The sequence below is a fragment of the Podarcis gaigeae genome (assembly GCF_964106915.1).
Source record: "Podarcis gaigeae genome assembly, chromosome: 4".
Lineage (NCBI taxonomy): Eukaryota > Metazoa > Chordata > Lepidosauria > Squamata > Lacertidae > Podarcis > Podarcis gaigeae.
Window position 1 is genome coordinate 43,036,046 of NC_139677.1, and position 16,500 is coordinate 43,052,545.

General features: G+C 41.7%; 1 protein-coding gene and 1 long non-coding RNA gene across 4 annotated transcripts; one reads left to right on the forward strand and one right to left on the reverse strand.

Moving 5' to 3' along the window:
- Positions 1-953: 953 nt before the first annotated feature.
- PDHA1 (pyruvate dehydrogenase E1 subunit alpha 1) lies at positions 954-16,455 on the forward strand. Of its 3 annotated transcripts, none has more exons than XM_083734507.1 (12): positions 963-1,166; positions 4,123-4,137; positions 6,476-6,544; positions 8,879-9,052; positions 10,376-10,502; positions 10,964-11,055; positions 11,580-11,672; positions 12,032-12,187; positions 12,296-12,367; positions 12,735-12,802; positions 14,923-15,031; positions 15,953-16,455. In XM_083734507.1, the coding sequence occupies exons 1-12, from the start codon at positions 1,107-1,109 to the stop codon at positions 16,115-16,117; spliced, it is 1,200 nt and encodes a 399-aa protein (XP_083590633.1). In that variant the 5' UTR covers positions 963-1,106; the 3' UTR covers positions 16,118-16,455. The 3 variants fall into 3 exon arrangements, with proteins under 3 accessions (XP_083590634.1, XP_083590633.1, XP_083590635.1); XM_083734509.1 differs by having other exon boundaries at positions 972-1,694; positions 1,855-4,137; XM_083734508.1 differs by lacking the exon at positions 4,123-4,137 and having other exon boundaries at positions 954-1,166.
- On the reverse strand, positions 13,384-14,342 carry LOC310842596. The gene is made up of 2 exons (XR_014563256.1): positions 14,265-14,342; positions 13,384-13,888 (listed from the first exon to the last, which is right to left on the reverse strand). It is a non-coding gene; the product is annotated as an uncharacterized lncRNA (long non-coding RNA).
- Positions 16,456-16,500: the final 45 nt, after the last annotated feature.

The following is a 16,500-nucleotide window of genomic DNA, read 5'->3' on the forward strand; positions in this document are numbered from 1 at the left end:
CTGAAGCGGCTGTAACCCGAGGCATGACTGTACATTATGCATCCCCTAGAAGGGGGATGGGAAGGAGGAGGGGTGATAATAGAGTGAACAGTCAGCAATTGCTACAAAAGGGCTGTAGGCAAGAAAGGGGCAGCCTTGGAAGGCAGCAGTTGATCTAACTCCCACCCATGCTTTTATGTGGAAAACGCCGTTTTGAACATTTGGCACAGCCCTACTCATAACACTACTGCTCTCAAAATAAGGGTCACTGCTTGAGATGCACACACCCTGCAGCACATTGCTTAAGTAGTGGAGGAGGAGGAGAGCCTCCAGCCAATCATACCAATTCCCTTTTTCGTTTTCATAATCTCAAGACTGTTTACTGCAGAGATGGGGATTTGCATCTGGCCAGCAGGCCAAGTTCACAAGTGGCTAACCCTTCAAGGGCCATTCTGAAGCCTGTCTCAATGGTCTAGGCCAGGGTTACATTCAACGACCTTTTACTCAAGAGTAGACCCACTCAAATTAATGGGCGTGGCTAACTTGGGTCCATTAATTTCAGTGGGTCTACTCTTAATAAACTTTTGCGGAACACGGTCCTTGATGTCAGGTGACTGAAGCCACGACAGCTTCTTAACAGCATTTATTTTAATAAATTAATTCGATGGGGCTAATTCCAAGGTTAGTGTTTAGGATCGTGGCCTCCCTAACCAAAGCGCTAGCCCTGGTCAGTGACGCTCTCCCTGTGCAGTGTACAAGTCCCTTTTAATATTGTTCCTTATTAAAGCAGTCCCTTTAAACGACGCTTCTGGCCGTTCGGGTTAAAACCAAACCCAAGAAAACATAATAATTATATAATCTGGTTTCCCCTCAGGAAAGATGGAACCTCCGGGAACTGCGTCTGTTGGCCTTTTATCGTGGCGGCAACAGCCGCTAGAGGGAGAGCGAGAGCGACCTCCTCAGCTGACAACTCCGGGCAAGCTGCTAGTCGGCCAGGGCGCGGCGGAGGAAGGCGGGGCATGAAGGCAGACGCCTGAAGGAGACTTGCCGGCCTTCGTTGTAGCGCCCCAGAGGGCTTGAACCCGGGACGCGGGTGCCGGGTTTCAGCGGCGACCACTCAGCACCCCATGCGCAAGATGCTGGCCGCGCTCTCTCGCCTGCTGCAAGGCCCGGCTGCTCACAGACCGGTGAGTGAGGCACTGGGGACGGAAGGTCGTGAGGGAAGGGCGGCGGCGGCTTCTTATCCAGTATTTGGAAGCTTGCCCCCCCTCCCCGCATTGTCTCGAGGCGGGGGTGGGGTGGGGGCTGTCCTCGAGCGCCAGCTGCGAAATGACCGTTATTTCTCTCCCTCCTCCTCTCTCCGCGGGGAGGCCTCGCGAGAGGAATAGAGCGCGAGCCCCTCGGGACCTAGGCAGGCCTCGTGGCAAATTCACGCGCGCGCGTTGGTCAGGTGCAGATGGTACAAGAGCCTCGTATTTCGCAGCGGTTGCATTTCAACGAGTGAACCTCCGGAAGCTCCTTGGGCGTCTTTTTCTTCTCTTTTTCTTAATAACCCCCCCCCCCCCGTGTCCTCCATTGCGGTGCGTGTTGTCCGTCGGCTTATCGTGGGCCCCGCAGTAGAATTCTGCAGCTTCTCTCCAGTTTCCGTAGGAGTAGGGGGGTTAGAAAAAAAAACACCCACACATCTCGCAACCAGTGCACCCCTTTGGTTTCAGGTGAGTCTAAAAAGCCCGGGACACAAATTTTCACTGCCCACTACTGGCTATGGTGGCTCATTTACCAAAAGTAATGTATTCAGCCCTTAACTTTGGAAGTGTATATGTACTCGATTCTGACCAAACGAAGCCTCTTCTATTTGTGTCCCTGGCTTTTTAGACTTCTCTACCCGTGTACTATCTGAAACCAAAGAGACACATTGGGAGCCAGATGTGAAATATATCAGCATTAATTTCAACTCCCCAACCCCACTAATGTTACCCAAGCATAGAAGACAGGTGTCTCTGCTCTTCTGTTGCTGCTTAATTAACGTGCAAAAAGAATGAACGGGAGGAAGAACCGCATTACAGGACTGCCATAAATCATTATCTCAACTGAAACCACGTTCTCCTCTCCTGCCACAACAAGTATATAATACTGTACTAGACTGCACTGCAGGGCTGTTGTAATCTCTCTCTCTTTCCCTCCCTCTCTCTCTCTGCTTCAGCCCCACCCCCCACATGCAATAGAGGTCTACATTTGGACAACGCTACAGGGGTGCCTAAGACTGCTTAAAGCTGGGTCCTTGTGAGCATGGCTTTCAAAAGTCACACTCAACCACAGCCCTTTTCTATCTGCAGTATGGGGGCAAGGAACTGTATTTATTGATGCACACCACCCCAATCTCTGAGTGGTGTGGGGTTCCAGGCTCTTACCCATGAGGGATAGCAGACTGTGGTGTATTTATGATAGATGGTTTATTTACACATATATACATCCTAAGCCTATGATGGGGGTGTTGACAGCATTAACACCCCAAGAAGGTCTTTTTTCTCCCATAGCCACAGCCTTGAAATCAAGCATCTCTCTCTCTCTCTCTCTCTCTCTCTCTCTCTCTCTCTCTCTCAGTTTTGTCTGCTTCTTCCCCCTGCTTCTAGCTTACACACACAACTCAGCTCTGGCTTTTGTGTTTTTCTAGGGCACTATCAGTGAATTGAGGGAAATGGATACACTGGTGCTTAATTCTAGCTACGTTAAAATCTTGGATTTCTCCATTGATTTATATGAGGACATAATAGGACTTATTTACTGCTCTTATTGCTGCATGTCTCTCTAATACAGTACTCTTGCTGTCATCCAGCCTCACAGCTTGCTAGAATGTCAGGCAATATTGTGGGCTCCATACTACTGGAGAGGGCACTCAGACGTGCTCTTATCCTAGCCCTTCTCTTGTCATTCCACAGTGAGCCTCAACGGGATCACCTACTCTATCCATTAGGAAGTCCCCTAAAGCATTCAGGAATCTTATCAGCCTCCATAAGCCTCTGTGATTCCCCCACCACGGCAATGGGAAATAGCTGCTCTGACACACACACATCCCACACATTTTCAGACCACCCCTCACCCCACTTGGGACAAAAATCAAGTCAAGGGTATATGCTGCTGTGCATGTCAAGCTGGTAACAAGCTGATACAGACCCTGGAAGTTACGACATCTGAACTGGTCCCAGACTAACCTCAGCATGGATGTTGAAGTCAGTCAGGATCATGGTTTGCTCAAGAGTACCTTTGTCAGGGAGGCTTTCCTTATCTATCTCAGTTCCTTTACAATTCACTGTAAACCTCTACCTACTTAGCTAGGAGCAAGTGCCATTGATGTTTCTGACTAAGCATGTAATATTTATAATTCACTTTCCCCACCCATAATACAGAAGACAAGATAATCTAATTATTTTACTGTACTTGTGAGCTTTGGCATACCATAACGTACCAATCAGGCCAATCATTGTACTTACTTACAGATGTGCAATTTGCACATGTAACACAATGAGAATAGGTACTCAAATAGTGCTCAACATTTTAATACATATGCAATCTGGGTGGGTTTTCTTTCCTGCCAGAAGTTTACAGTGGGGTTTTGCTTTGAATAATGCACACTCTAGATGTCAGTTTTATACTTGGCAACAAGTTTTAAACTACGTAAAGGTTACAAGGGAATTTTTCCTTAGATTCCTTTATCTTCTAGCAACCCTACATGTGGAAGCTTTGGCTAAAGGATACTTCACACATCATGACTTACTTGCACAAGATGCATTTCTGTGCTGTAGTTTGCTTGTAATATAGATGATCACAAAGACAGTATTGCATAGGTGTTGTATGCAGTTACTATATAAGAGACACCTCTTATTGCTTTAAAAGTATTGGCCTTTATTCTGTTGAACTGGCATACTACAAAATTAGATTAACATTTTCAAGTCTGTTTTTCAATCTGTTTCACATAGAGAAGATTCCACTGCTGAATAAAAGTAAATAGGCCTAATTAAAAACAAGAATTAAAATTTGATGCTCCTAATTGGTTCATGGGGAATATTTTCCCCAAGATTTGTGATAGTATCTGACATAATTTTCTGTTTTGTTTCCCCACCCACCCCAATTCTGCTGCTCTAGGGAGCTGTTAGTGAGGTAAGACCCACACGATTATATTAATTGTATGTTCTTTCTGCATTTTAACTGACAATACATAATTTGATAAAGGAAAAAAAAGTTCTGCCTGTCATTCTGACTGGTTTTCTTTTTGTGTTCACATGCAACACTAATCCAAGAAGCATTGTTTATCTGTAAGCAGCTTATACGCTTACAAATATATTTACATATTTGTATATGGTGCTGTTGGACTTCCTCCTGCAGTCAGTCCAGCCAGTGTGACCCGTGGTTGGGAATGGTGGGAGCTGTTGTCAAAACAACCTCTGGAGGGCCACAGATTCTTATCCCTGTAATAAAGTTTTTTACTGCATCTCCATATTATTAATTCTTTGGAGGGGACAGTGGTGGAGTGGGGAATAAGATAAATAAACAATAAACAAACCACCTACATTTAGTGTAGGAAGTGTTAACTTGATATGGCATTTCTGTTATGCACTGCTGAATTGTTCAGTGAGGATTTTTTTCTTAATTATTCTTTAACTGTTTTTCTTTCAACATTGTGAAGTGTGTTATAGTTTTATACCATCCTGGAATGAATGGTGGTTAAGAACTGTAATAATACTAGTTATGTTCTAGTGCATGCAGCTTGAGCATTTCCTCTTCTTGAGTGGGGACAAATCATAAAGGATAGTTTCAAACCAGCACTTATTATTCTCTGCAAGTCAGAATCAAAAAGCAAGATTTATTTTTGGCTTAGGAGAAATAAATCATGAATGCTAGTTTAGACATAATGCTGTGCCAGCTGGACACTGCCTCACATTGCATAAATGTCACTTTATATTTTTTTAAAAAAAAAGTTCTTTCCCTACCACAGAGGAAAACCTTAAGAATGGCTACCATAGAAACTAATTGGGGATTGTTAAAATATACAAGCAATCCTGTAGCTATTAAATATTTCTGGTTAGCCTATTGAAAAAGGTCCTACACTTCATGAAATCATAAAGCAATATTTTTTTCTCACTCCAAACAAGGTGTTGCGACCTCCCTTAAATTCCTCATAATGGTTCCTGTAGTCATATGTTCTGCTATCATTTACGCTGACTGATGGAGACTAGTCCAAGATTACCCAGGGCACTTTATGCCTGAGTGGAAATTTAAATCCAGGTTTCCCCAGTTTTAGTCCAACACTCACCACTACACCACCAGTACTCTCACACAACCCCAGCTGGGACTTATTAATAAATTACCTATGTCGAGTACGCATCTTGTCGTATGATGACCAGTGTAATTGGTTTAGTGACCAGTTCTTTCTACCCTGCTCCAGCACCATATACAGCAGGGGTGACTAACCCCTGGAGGGTTCTTTTGTGGACTCTGTTTGTCTTTAAAAAAAGAAATTAAAAACCTCTCTGCTTTTATGAGTGTGCGCTGTGGTGCCAACGGGTTTTTTTGGCTGTCCAAGGCCCCCAATTGGTTCATTTTAAAAGAAAGATTATTTAAATATAAATTAAGGGTGGTTTTTTAAATACATTTTTTAAATTAACAGTACCTACAAGTACAACTGTGTGCCAAAAGGATCCACTAAAATCCATCTTTTCTTCTTTGTCTTTTAAAATTAAATTTGCTGTGCCCACTTTGACATGTAGGCTCTGAAGGGTTGACTATGAGTCAATGCCGCCCTTGTCATGAAAAAGATTTGCTGTCCTTGCTATTCCACTTTTCTCCCTTAACCATAAGTCCTCTCTCTTTCCTGCCCACTTCTTTAAAAAGCTCAAGCGAGGCGTGTGACTTATTCCTCTGTTGCACAGGATGTCATTCTCTCTTTTGCATTAAGGGTTGCCAGATTTTTATTTGAATCTGAGCACTGAAACACTGGCGTTTGAAAAAAGTAACATCCTTTTTTAAACATGATAATGCTCTAGCATAATGGAACAAACAGATGGGAAATTTTGGGCAGAGCATGGATTAGGCGGAGAATATATTCTTTGTTGGGAAAGGATCAAAGGGCTTTCACCCGGCTTGCTCTGACTTTTGCATCATGGGCAGCAGAGCATACGGAGTTTGTGCACCTGTGCCCATGTGTGGAGTGAGGTCACAGAGCAGCTTGTTTGAACCTTAGCTGTTCAGTGGTTGTAAGCATATATGTTTAAATTTTTATATGGTTTTAGAAGTGTGACAAGATCATACAGGATGATACTTGGTGTGTAATTCCTTTGCATGTAGAAACATCGTTTCTGGAGCATACATTGCAGTCTGCAATCATGTCAAATGTGTTGTATGTTGAAGTTGGAATCTTCTCTATATTGTGAAGGCATGAACATCTTTAAAAAATAAAAGTGCCTTAAACTAACAGCCATCTTTTTATTATCTTTAAAAGGTCGCCCGTGTAGTTGTTGCATCTCGTAATTATGCAGATTTTGCAAGTGAGGCTACATTTGAAATTAAGGTAAGCAGCTTGATTACTTTAAAAAATGCTAATGTATATAGTGTTTCTTACATAATTTATAATTTAAAAGTCAGTTAGTAAGACTGGGGGATGTAGACAAGGTGCTCGTTCATGGCGACCACTTATGCTCTGGACCCTTGCCCCTCGTGGCTGATAAAAGCTAGCAGGGAAAGGACATCTGGCTGGGCTAAGGAGGTGCTTAATGCCTCCTTGTGAGAGGGGGCAGCCCCTGTTCTTAGGCATGATTCTTGGGTGGTTGGTTGCAGACCAGATTCAAATGCTCTTGGAGAAAACTGATTTTCTAGATCCATTTCAATCAGGGTTTGGGCACAGAAACTGCTATGGTCAACGTATAATAACTTATGTCGGGAGAGAAACAGGGGAAATGTATCCATGTTAATTCTTCTTGACTTCTCAGTGGCTTTGATGCCACCAGCCATGCTATTCTTCTGTGCAGCTGTCCACATTGGGGGTGGGTGGCACTGTTTTGCAGTTGTTCTGGTCCTACTTGTCTATGCTCTGGTAACCTCTAGGTTAGAGTACTGCAACACATACATAGGGCTGCCTCTGAAGACGGTTTGGAAACTTCAGCTGGTGTAGAATTCGGCAACCAGGTTACTCACTGGGACAAGTAGATTTGAGCATATTACACTGATCCTAGCATGACTGCACTGGCTGCCAGTTACTTTCTGAGCCCAATTCAAAGTGCTAGTTTTCGTCTCTAAAACCTTAAATGTCTCTGGACAGCAATACATCAAGGTCTACATCTCTCATATGAACCTACCTGGGCCCTCAGGTCATCATCTGAAGCCCTTCTTTGTGTGCTTCCTCTGTGAGAGGTCCGGAGGGGGTAGTAACATGAGAACGGGCCTCTTCTGCAGTAGCTCCCCGTTTGTGGAATGCTCTGCCTATGGAGATTTGGCTGGTACCTTCATTATCCACCTCTAGGTGCGAGGTGCTCTTCAACCAGGCATTGGGCTGATTAACATCCCATACCCCTTTAAATGTTTTTGTAGAACGAGGTGTGGGGAGGAAGGTTTATTGGTTTGTAGTTTTTTGTTCTTGTTTTTATCATGTATGTTTTGTTTTTATATTGTGAACTGCCCTGAGAGCTACTAACTAACTAACTAACTAACTAAATAAATAAAGTAAGGCTACTTACAACACTCAAAGCAGTTTACAGGAAATAAGTTTGCTGTTTCACAAAAAACTCCAATATCATGACAAAATACAATTAATCATATTACTGTGCTATTCAAGTATTGTCTTTCACACTGAAATAGGCTTGGATTTTTAAACAATTTTTTTTAAAAGCATGACTTCACCAGGCCCTGATTTTCTTATACTGTAAATATATAAATCGTAGATCACAAATCTTTTTCGACCCATGGACACATTTTTATTTTAGAGTGAGTGCTATAGACACCCCTCACCTTTCCCCAGCAGTCACTACTTTCCATCAGATACACACACGAACACATATATGTCCAAAGAAAGAATGAATAGCACACATTTATACTTCATCTTTCCAGGGGATCTGTGTAAAAGTTAGATCCAGGATAATTAATCTGAGGTCTGAAAAGCGCATAAAGCTGAAAGAGGAAATGGAAAAGTACATCACTCTTCCAACTTCCTGCTTCAGCTCTGTATACTTTTCAAAGGAGCAAAAGTTAACCACTCTCATTGGATGCCAAGGAAAGACCTCAAAGGCGTCATGGTGCCCACAGGATCAATACCCATTTTTTATAGCATAGATTTTAATTACATTTAAAGCAAGTTGTTATTGCCATACCAAAAATTAATTACATATTTTGTAAGGAAATAGTTTCTGTGGTCTGCCCTGTTTATCAGTTTGTTGGATGATAGTTCTGTCCCATGTCAGCAAGATTTCCCTTGGTTTATCCACCTTTTCCACCTCCTGCATAAGTTTATAAATCGTTGTCATGTCCCCCATTAAGTCTCCCGTTCCCCTGAGCAGAAGAGGCCCAAATATTTTGCCCTTTCCTTGAAGGTACTCTAATCCTAGAAACGGGTTAGGATTGCCCTGCATATCAAGCATCTTAAGAGAATTGGATGTCCCAGTCAGTGAAGTTACTAGCTTTTACCATGGTGGTTCCAGACCACCTACCAGCTATGTCTTTATGCTCTGTGATACTTTCATGCTAGAGCCTTGGCCACATGGGCACAATAGGCAAAGGCAGGGAAAATATGGAGTAGTATTAGCTAAGAAAGTGTTACTCTGATTTTCTTCAGGACTAGTCTGCAACCAGTAAGATTAAATAATCATTTTGATAAGGAACCCCCCGCCTGACTTTTTTATCTTATTTCCTCCAGAAACATGATCTCCATCGCTTGGAGGAAGGACCGCCCACCACAGCTGTTATGACTCGAGAGCAGGGTCTGCAATATTACAAAACTATGCAGACTATTCGACGCATGGAATTGAAAGCAGACCAGTTGTATAAACAGAAAATTATTCGAGGCTTTTGTCATTTATATGATGGTCAGGTATGTGCCTAAGAGACTTTATGCTCAAGACCTCTAGGTTTTTGTCGTCTTCTTCATTTTAATGAAGGCTTTTATAGGGCAGGGTGTGCATGAAGAAATTGCATGTCTCCACTCTCCCATACAGAGAATTAAAAGTACTGGCAAAAACAGAGAATGAAGAGGTCTAGCCCTTCCATCATGGCAGCTGCATTTGTAGTTCCTCCCATGCTAGTACTTTGTGGATCCTCACAGAGTATTGATGAAGTTTCCTTCAAAAGAATTCCAGCAATTTTAGCCCTGTCAAGTTACACCTACTTCTGAAATAATTAGACCAGATCACATTGTGACCCAGCTGTAGGTGAGCCTGTGGCCCTCCAGATGTGACTGTACCATCTTTGACCATTGGTCTTTCTGGCTTGGACTGATGGGAGTTGGACTAAAACAAAACCTGAAGAGCCATGGGTTTTCCACAGAACTATAGTTTTTCTTTCTGGTGTTTCTTGCTCTGCTTTTGTGCCTCTACAGAGGACCAGATATTAGCACTAAATAGATTAAATAACTGGCTGAACTGGGTCAGTTGATAGGTTTTAATTAAGTAAGTAAGCAAGCATATGTTTACGTCCATTCTCCTGATTTGTATTGCTTTTGACCATAGACATAGCAGATGTAATTAGGAATAGTACAAAACTATATTTCATATTGTACCAGCTTGCTGTTTAAGAGTAGTGTATACCAAACTCTTCTCCATCTGTTGGAACTAAAGTTAGAACTAAAGTGAATGATTAATCTGTGCATTACACCTATATTCGGTAGTTTGTTCACAGCAATAGTAATGAGCAAAGGAACATCTGCTGTTCTTTGAAAGATCTACACCTGCCATGTTATATGAAGAGTCTGTGCACACACACACCCCATCTCCCCAAGAAGGGCCAGGTAGGATAGGAACTGGTTGAGCCCTGCCAGTGATGCTTCCCTAGTCTTCCTCCAGGGAGGGCCTCCAGGCGGTGGTATCCAACCCCCCAACCATCTTTCCTGCTCTGGTGGAAATATTTCCTGGACAGTTTTTCATAATATCATGCACACACACTTAAATATCACTCTTTTTCATATTCTCCACTAAAACCTGAAGATCCTTCATTGCCAGCATTTGACTATGGCATCATGTATCATATTATGCATATGTTGTTGTGACAGTAATCTTCCCTAGGTAGTCTTTGTTTCTTCAGTTCCTGAACTGAGGTGGAGCTGCAGGTACAAAGTTGGTATACTGTTCTTCATTTTATTTCTTGTCTGTGGACAATGGCACATTGTACACTGTTTTCAGGCATGTTTTCTTCACCATAGGAAGCTTGCTGTGTTGGAATTGAGGCTGGCATAAATCTAACAGATCACCTGATTACTGCCTACCGGGCTCATGGCTTTACATACACTCGTGGTGCTTCAGTTCGAGAAATCCTTGCTGAACTCACAGGTTTGTGTTCAGTGAAATGATATGTAAACAGGAAAAGGAATGGGATTATGTAGCATGTATAGTGCATAGATGGAGGGGGGTTTAGGTTCAATTATTATCTCAACAATGAAGCCTAGTAGGACTTTGCTGAATTGCAACACACATATTCTACTCTTCCTCCAAGGAGCAATAGGCTGGTTCATACCTGCATGTACAGCTTTTGTTTCTCTACACTTGATTCAAATTTACCAGTGCACTAAATTCTTGTGCTGGGGTGCCTACCATAAGTTAGCATGTGCTGTAAATGTGTCCCCTCCTAAGAACATGAGTTTTGATGAAACTCAAACCTTTATTATTCTGAAATCATCTTAAAATCCATCCAATTAGTGAGTTTGAGGTCGGGGGGGGGGGGCTTCATCTTAATCTTATTATCTTAGTAGACACCAGATCACATGGTAAAGATCCATTTTTAATCATTTCAGGTCGGGTTGGTGGGTGCGCTAAAGGCAAAGGAGGCTCAATGCATATGTATGCCAAAAACTTCTATGGTGGTAACGGTATTGTTGGAGCCCAGGTAAGGCTCACCGATAAAAACAATATTTTTCTTTGGGAAGAGACTATATGTTGCTTTTAATCTGGGCCATAACCTAATTCTTATATAGTTAGGTGTATTAGCCCAGTGAGTTTAGTGTACTTAAATATGTCCAGTTTATGCTGGATGCCCAGTTCTGGCTCTAGTATTTCTTCCATGTAAATCTAACACAGCCCAAATTTCCTCCATTCCTGGATAGAACTAATTAGCTAGGCCCATTTCAGTTTAGCATCTAGCCTGAGATAGAAACTGAAAAAGGCTTGGTAGTCTTGATGAATGGGAGAGAGTCAGGTGAATGTAACCCTGTTAATTCTGCTGGGTGTCTCGTCAGGGGTTTTTTATACCATTGTCCACAGTATCCTTCCATATTAAGTGCCAGGGATGAGAACTGGAATTGTAGTGTTTCTCTTCTCAAGTAGTATCTTATCATATGGTTCATTATTGTTGGCTGCTGATCATTATCTTTGTTTGTTTTGACTACCTTTGCATGTTGCAATTCATTGTAGGTTCCTTTAGGAGCTGGCATTGCTTTAGCATGCAAGTACTTTGGCAAAGATGAGATTTGCCTGACATTGTATGGTGATGGTGCTGCCAATCAGGTAAGCGTCAAGCTTTACTCTGTAGTTAGAAGTTAATTAAGAGTCACATAAGTGGAAAGGAGATTTCAATTTTCAATTTCATTGTTCTGCAAGGGACAATGACAATAAAGATATCGTTATTGAGATGTAAATGCTATCATGATTGATAAGTCCGGTTTTGTGCAAAGTGAAATGAATCTGCCCAAGTTGTTCTCCCAGCTATTGGGGGGCGGGGAGAGGAGCAGAGAAGCCCAAGGCTCACCAGTTTGTTCCTCCTTGTACATACAGTCATGGTCTAGTGAACATTCACTGTATGTGTAATTCAAGGCTGATGGCTACATGAGAGAACTGAAAGTGTACCAAACCTTTTATTCTTCTAGGGCCAGATATTTGAAACATATAACATGGCAGCCTTGTGGAAGTTGCCATGTATTTTTGTCTGTGAGAACAACAGATACGGCATGGGTACTTCCGTAGAGAGAGCTGCAGCCAGTACAGACTACTATAAGAGAGGAGACTATATTCCCGGGATTAGGGTAAGAACATTTTTAATAGGAATGTGAAAGTTATACTGTGTCCATTCAAGGAAGTTCAACTTTATTCTTAAATGTAATAGGCTTTTTCTTTTTTTAAAAAATCAACAGGTTGATGGCATGGATGTTCTTGCTGTAAGGGAAGCAACAAAATTTGCTGCTGACCACTGCAGATCAGGAAAAGTAAGTTATGCTTTGTGTGTGTGGCGGGCCTCTCCTGCTTTACAAATTATGTAAGTATAGCTGAGGTTTTCAAGTTAGAAATATTACTATTTTATTTCACAAAATGTATACCCAAAACACAGGGTTTAGAAGGTTCTCTATAATTACCTTGTGAACCCCAAAGCAACCTTCAAAAAAATCCCAGTGTTTATTGGGTTGATAATGGAATAGGAAAGAGATAGTCTGTGGCCCTCTGAAGCAAGCTGATCTTAAACAGCCCTAAAATGCATGCACACAATTGATTGAGATTAGTTGTCATGACGTCTTATCAGCAATTTTTTGTCACTATTTTAAAGTTATTAACACCTCTGAATTTTAATTTTGTCAGGGTCCTGTTGTGATGGAGCTACAGACATATCGTTATCATGGACATAGCATGAGTGATCCTGGAGTCAGGTATTTCTCTCTGTATTACAAACGGTTCCTCTCTAGATAGTATGGGGGAAATAGCTGTATGTTCAATTGTCCCCTTGTTTTCCGTCTATATCATCTACATTTTCTGTTTGTAGATCAGTAGTCTCCTCTTACAACCCTATTGTTGGCTTTTTAACAGATATCAAGGGCATGTTGGCCCTTTGTGGCTAGTTTTATTATTTATTCAAAGCAATATCTGAAGAATGATTGACTGTACAAGTAACAACAACCTGTTGAGAGGAAATATAAGCTTTGCACTTATACCCTTCCTCTCTTGAATAGCTATAGCCTGCAAACCGTGTATTTTGGTGTGTGTGCTTCACAGTGGCAAGCTTTGCTTCTGGTTTAGGATCCTAGATTGTGTGTAAACTGGTTTGTTGCTATGCAAGAGGTTGCACAAAGGGAAAAAGATGATGGAGCATATAAGCCCTTGGCTTGTGTCTGGTCATACTAATAATAGCAAACTATGATTTGCTATTACATCTGAATACAACCATTCTAAAAAAATAATGACAGTACCCAAATTTTATGAGGCAAATGTGAAAAATACCCAAGAAACTTGATTGTTTCCATTATCTTGCTTTTATTTTTGTGTGCTTCATTATGGTTAACAGCTACCTACAGGAACATAGATACCTGGGCTAACACTGAGGCAGGGCATTGGTTCCATCTAGCTCCATAGTGGCTGCACTGGCTGGCAGCACCTCCCCAGATTTTCAGGTGCGTCTCTCCCAGCTCTATAAGGCTATGCTGGGTAGTGAACCTGTGACCTTGTGCATGTAAAGTAGATGTGCTACCATTCAGTTATACCGCTTTCCTGAAGGGGACCTAAAAAACTAAAACTGCAAGCTGGTATGATATGCAACTTAATGTAGGCAAATATCTGGTAAAAGGTTTAATTAAGCATATGGTTAATTTTGTTCTATTCCTAATTACATCTGCTATGCCCATTTCCCTTTTTTGTATTGCTTTTAATTCTTCACAGTATGTTTGAACGAAGGTGAAAACTCTTAAACTCAACTTTATAAATTCAAATGCATGTTATAAAATAGTACATAGAAAATATATCTAAGAGTAGCAGTACTTTAATGGGACGCGGGTGGCACTGTGGGTAAAAGCCTCAGCGCCTAGGGCTTGCCGATCGAAAGGTTGGCGGTTCGAATCCCTGCGGCGGGGTGCGCTCCCGTTGCTCGGTCTCAGCGCCTGCCAACCTAGCAGTTCGAAAGCACCCTCGGGTGCAAGTAGATAAATAGGGACCGCTTTCTAGCGGGAAGGTAAACGGTGTTTCCGTGTGCGGCTCTGGCTCGCCAGATGCAGCTTGTCACGCTGGCCACGTGACCTGGAAGTGTCTCCGGACAGGGCTGGCCCCTGGCCTCTTGAGTGAGGTGGGCGCACAACCCCAGAGTCTGTCAAGACTGGCCCGTACGGGCAGGGGTACCTTTACCTTTACCTAGCAGTACTTAAGGACTGTTTGTTTAATTGATATACTGTGGTTCTAAAATAGTTTGCCATGAAATGAAATTTGCCTAAAGTCTCTCATGAGTATTCACTGAAAGAGGAGCTGCTTCCTCTCCCTCCCTCCCCCACAATCAAGAGGGAGAGCTGGTGGTCCTATCCCACATTTGTGTATCATGTGTGATAGGAGTAAATGCACTTGGTGCTAAGAACTATCTGCTGTTAGTGGCGCCCTGCCCAGAGCTGTGATGCAGAGGTACAAGGAGTATGCTCTTTGAAGGTTGATAGTTCTTACTCAGTATTTGATGTTTAGAGTGAAATGTGCATTTAATTTTTAGTTCTGGAAAAAAGTATATTGAAACAATAATATATTTTTGAATTGCTTAGGCCACTACACGCTACCAGCTCATATGCTTGTTTTACCTTGTGGCTTACTCCCCTCATTAAAGAAATATAGCCAAGAGGAGCAGTCTGCTTTGATGATTAGCAGATGTAAAAACTGCTCCTGAAAGCTCTCCTCTATTACTTGCCATGCCTGTTAGAGAATATCCGACTTGCCTCCGTATACTGTTGCAGTAAGAGTACCAGTGCTTGGCAGAAACATAACAGTTCAGCAGTTTGTTACATTGTCTCGTCTTTTTTCACAGTTACCGAACGAGGGAAGAAATTCAAGAAGTGAGAAGCAAAAGTGATCCCATTACACTTCTGAAGGACAGAATGGTGAACAACAACTTGGCTAGTGTGGAAGAGCTAAAGGTAATAAACCTTCATTTCAAATTTGATGAAAATCATTTTACAAAAGTAGATCAATAGGAAGTCTTCACCTCAAATCAGTTACAGCAAGCCAGAATTGGTATAGGATATATCCTGTGGGGTACATGGCAGAATTTTTAATTTTACCTAATCATTGTTCTTTTAGCTATAGAAAACAATTTAAAGATTAAATTATCTTCAACTGAGAAGGAGTATATGATTATTCTAAATTTGGGAAACTGCTATTTTGGTATAGGGGCCTATATTGCCTAGTGAAACATGGCAGTTTCCTCAGGGAATGACATTTGCACAGCGATTGCCTTCTCATATTTATAACCCAACTTTCTGAGGAGTCATGGTATATGGGATTTGTCACAGTTGGTCCTTCCATCAACCCTGCCGGTTTAGGTTGAGGAAAATTTTAAATTGGGATTCTGCTAGTCACTACAGCTGAAATCATTTGCTGCAGGAACAGGGTTAGTTGATTTGCTAGGAGAGTCCCAGGTCTGTTGCCAAAGTGGAAATAAAGAGTGAGGATCATTGCTGAGCATGATTGGTCATACATCTCTGTCAGCATGGGAGATGTGTTCTGCTCTGCTCTAGCTATAGCTTATGAAAACATGCCATGTCCTCCTACAGTTGGTAACTTGTAAGTTATTTTAGTAGTTTGCTGGCTAGTTGTTCGAATATAAAAAGGTAAAACGTTCCATGTACAGCATACATGTGAAAACTGCTTATCAGGATTTCATCTCAGGGAAGGCAGAAACTCTAACAGCAACCGTGGCTTAAATGTTTCCGGATTTACTTTGAACCCCAGCATGTACTACAGAGGTAAATAGTACTCTGAGGTTTTATAATGATTGATCTATTAGGAATATGTGGAGTCTTTTGTTTCCATTAACAGTTCCCCCCCTTTTCATACAGGAAATAGATGTGGAAGTAAGGAAAGAGATTGAAGACGCAGCACAGTTTGCCACAACTGATCCTGAACCACCTCTGGAAGAACTAGGCAATTATATCTACTATAAGGAGCCACCCTTTGAGGTGCGTGGCCCAAATCAGTGGATTAGATATAAATCTGTGGGCTAAGTGAATTGTCACTCCAGCAACCAGTTAAATTAATGCATTTTATACTGGGCTTTAATTCTTTTATCTGCTCTAAGGACTAAGAGCAAAACTATTTCTCATGTACATGGGGGAAATTCATTTGGCAGCAAAATAGCCATTGTATGACACAGCATTATTATAGTGTGGAATTCTAAAAAAAAAAGCTGCTCAGAAAAGGACAATAAGCATTGTTTATTAATTTATATATAAGCTTCATCGTGTTCTGGATTGCTGTATTTATGAAAGTTATTTAGCTGAAACCTCTTATGCACAGTAAAAAAAAGGCATATTAAAACTTCCTGAGCAGATATTTCCCATGAGCTTTGTATGTTTTTGTATTTGCATCCCCCCATCCCAAATGATTT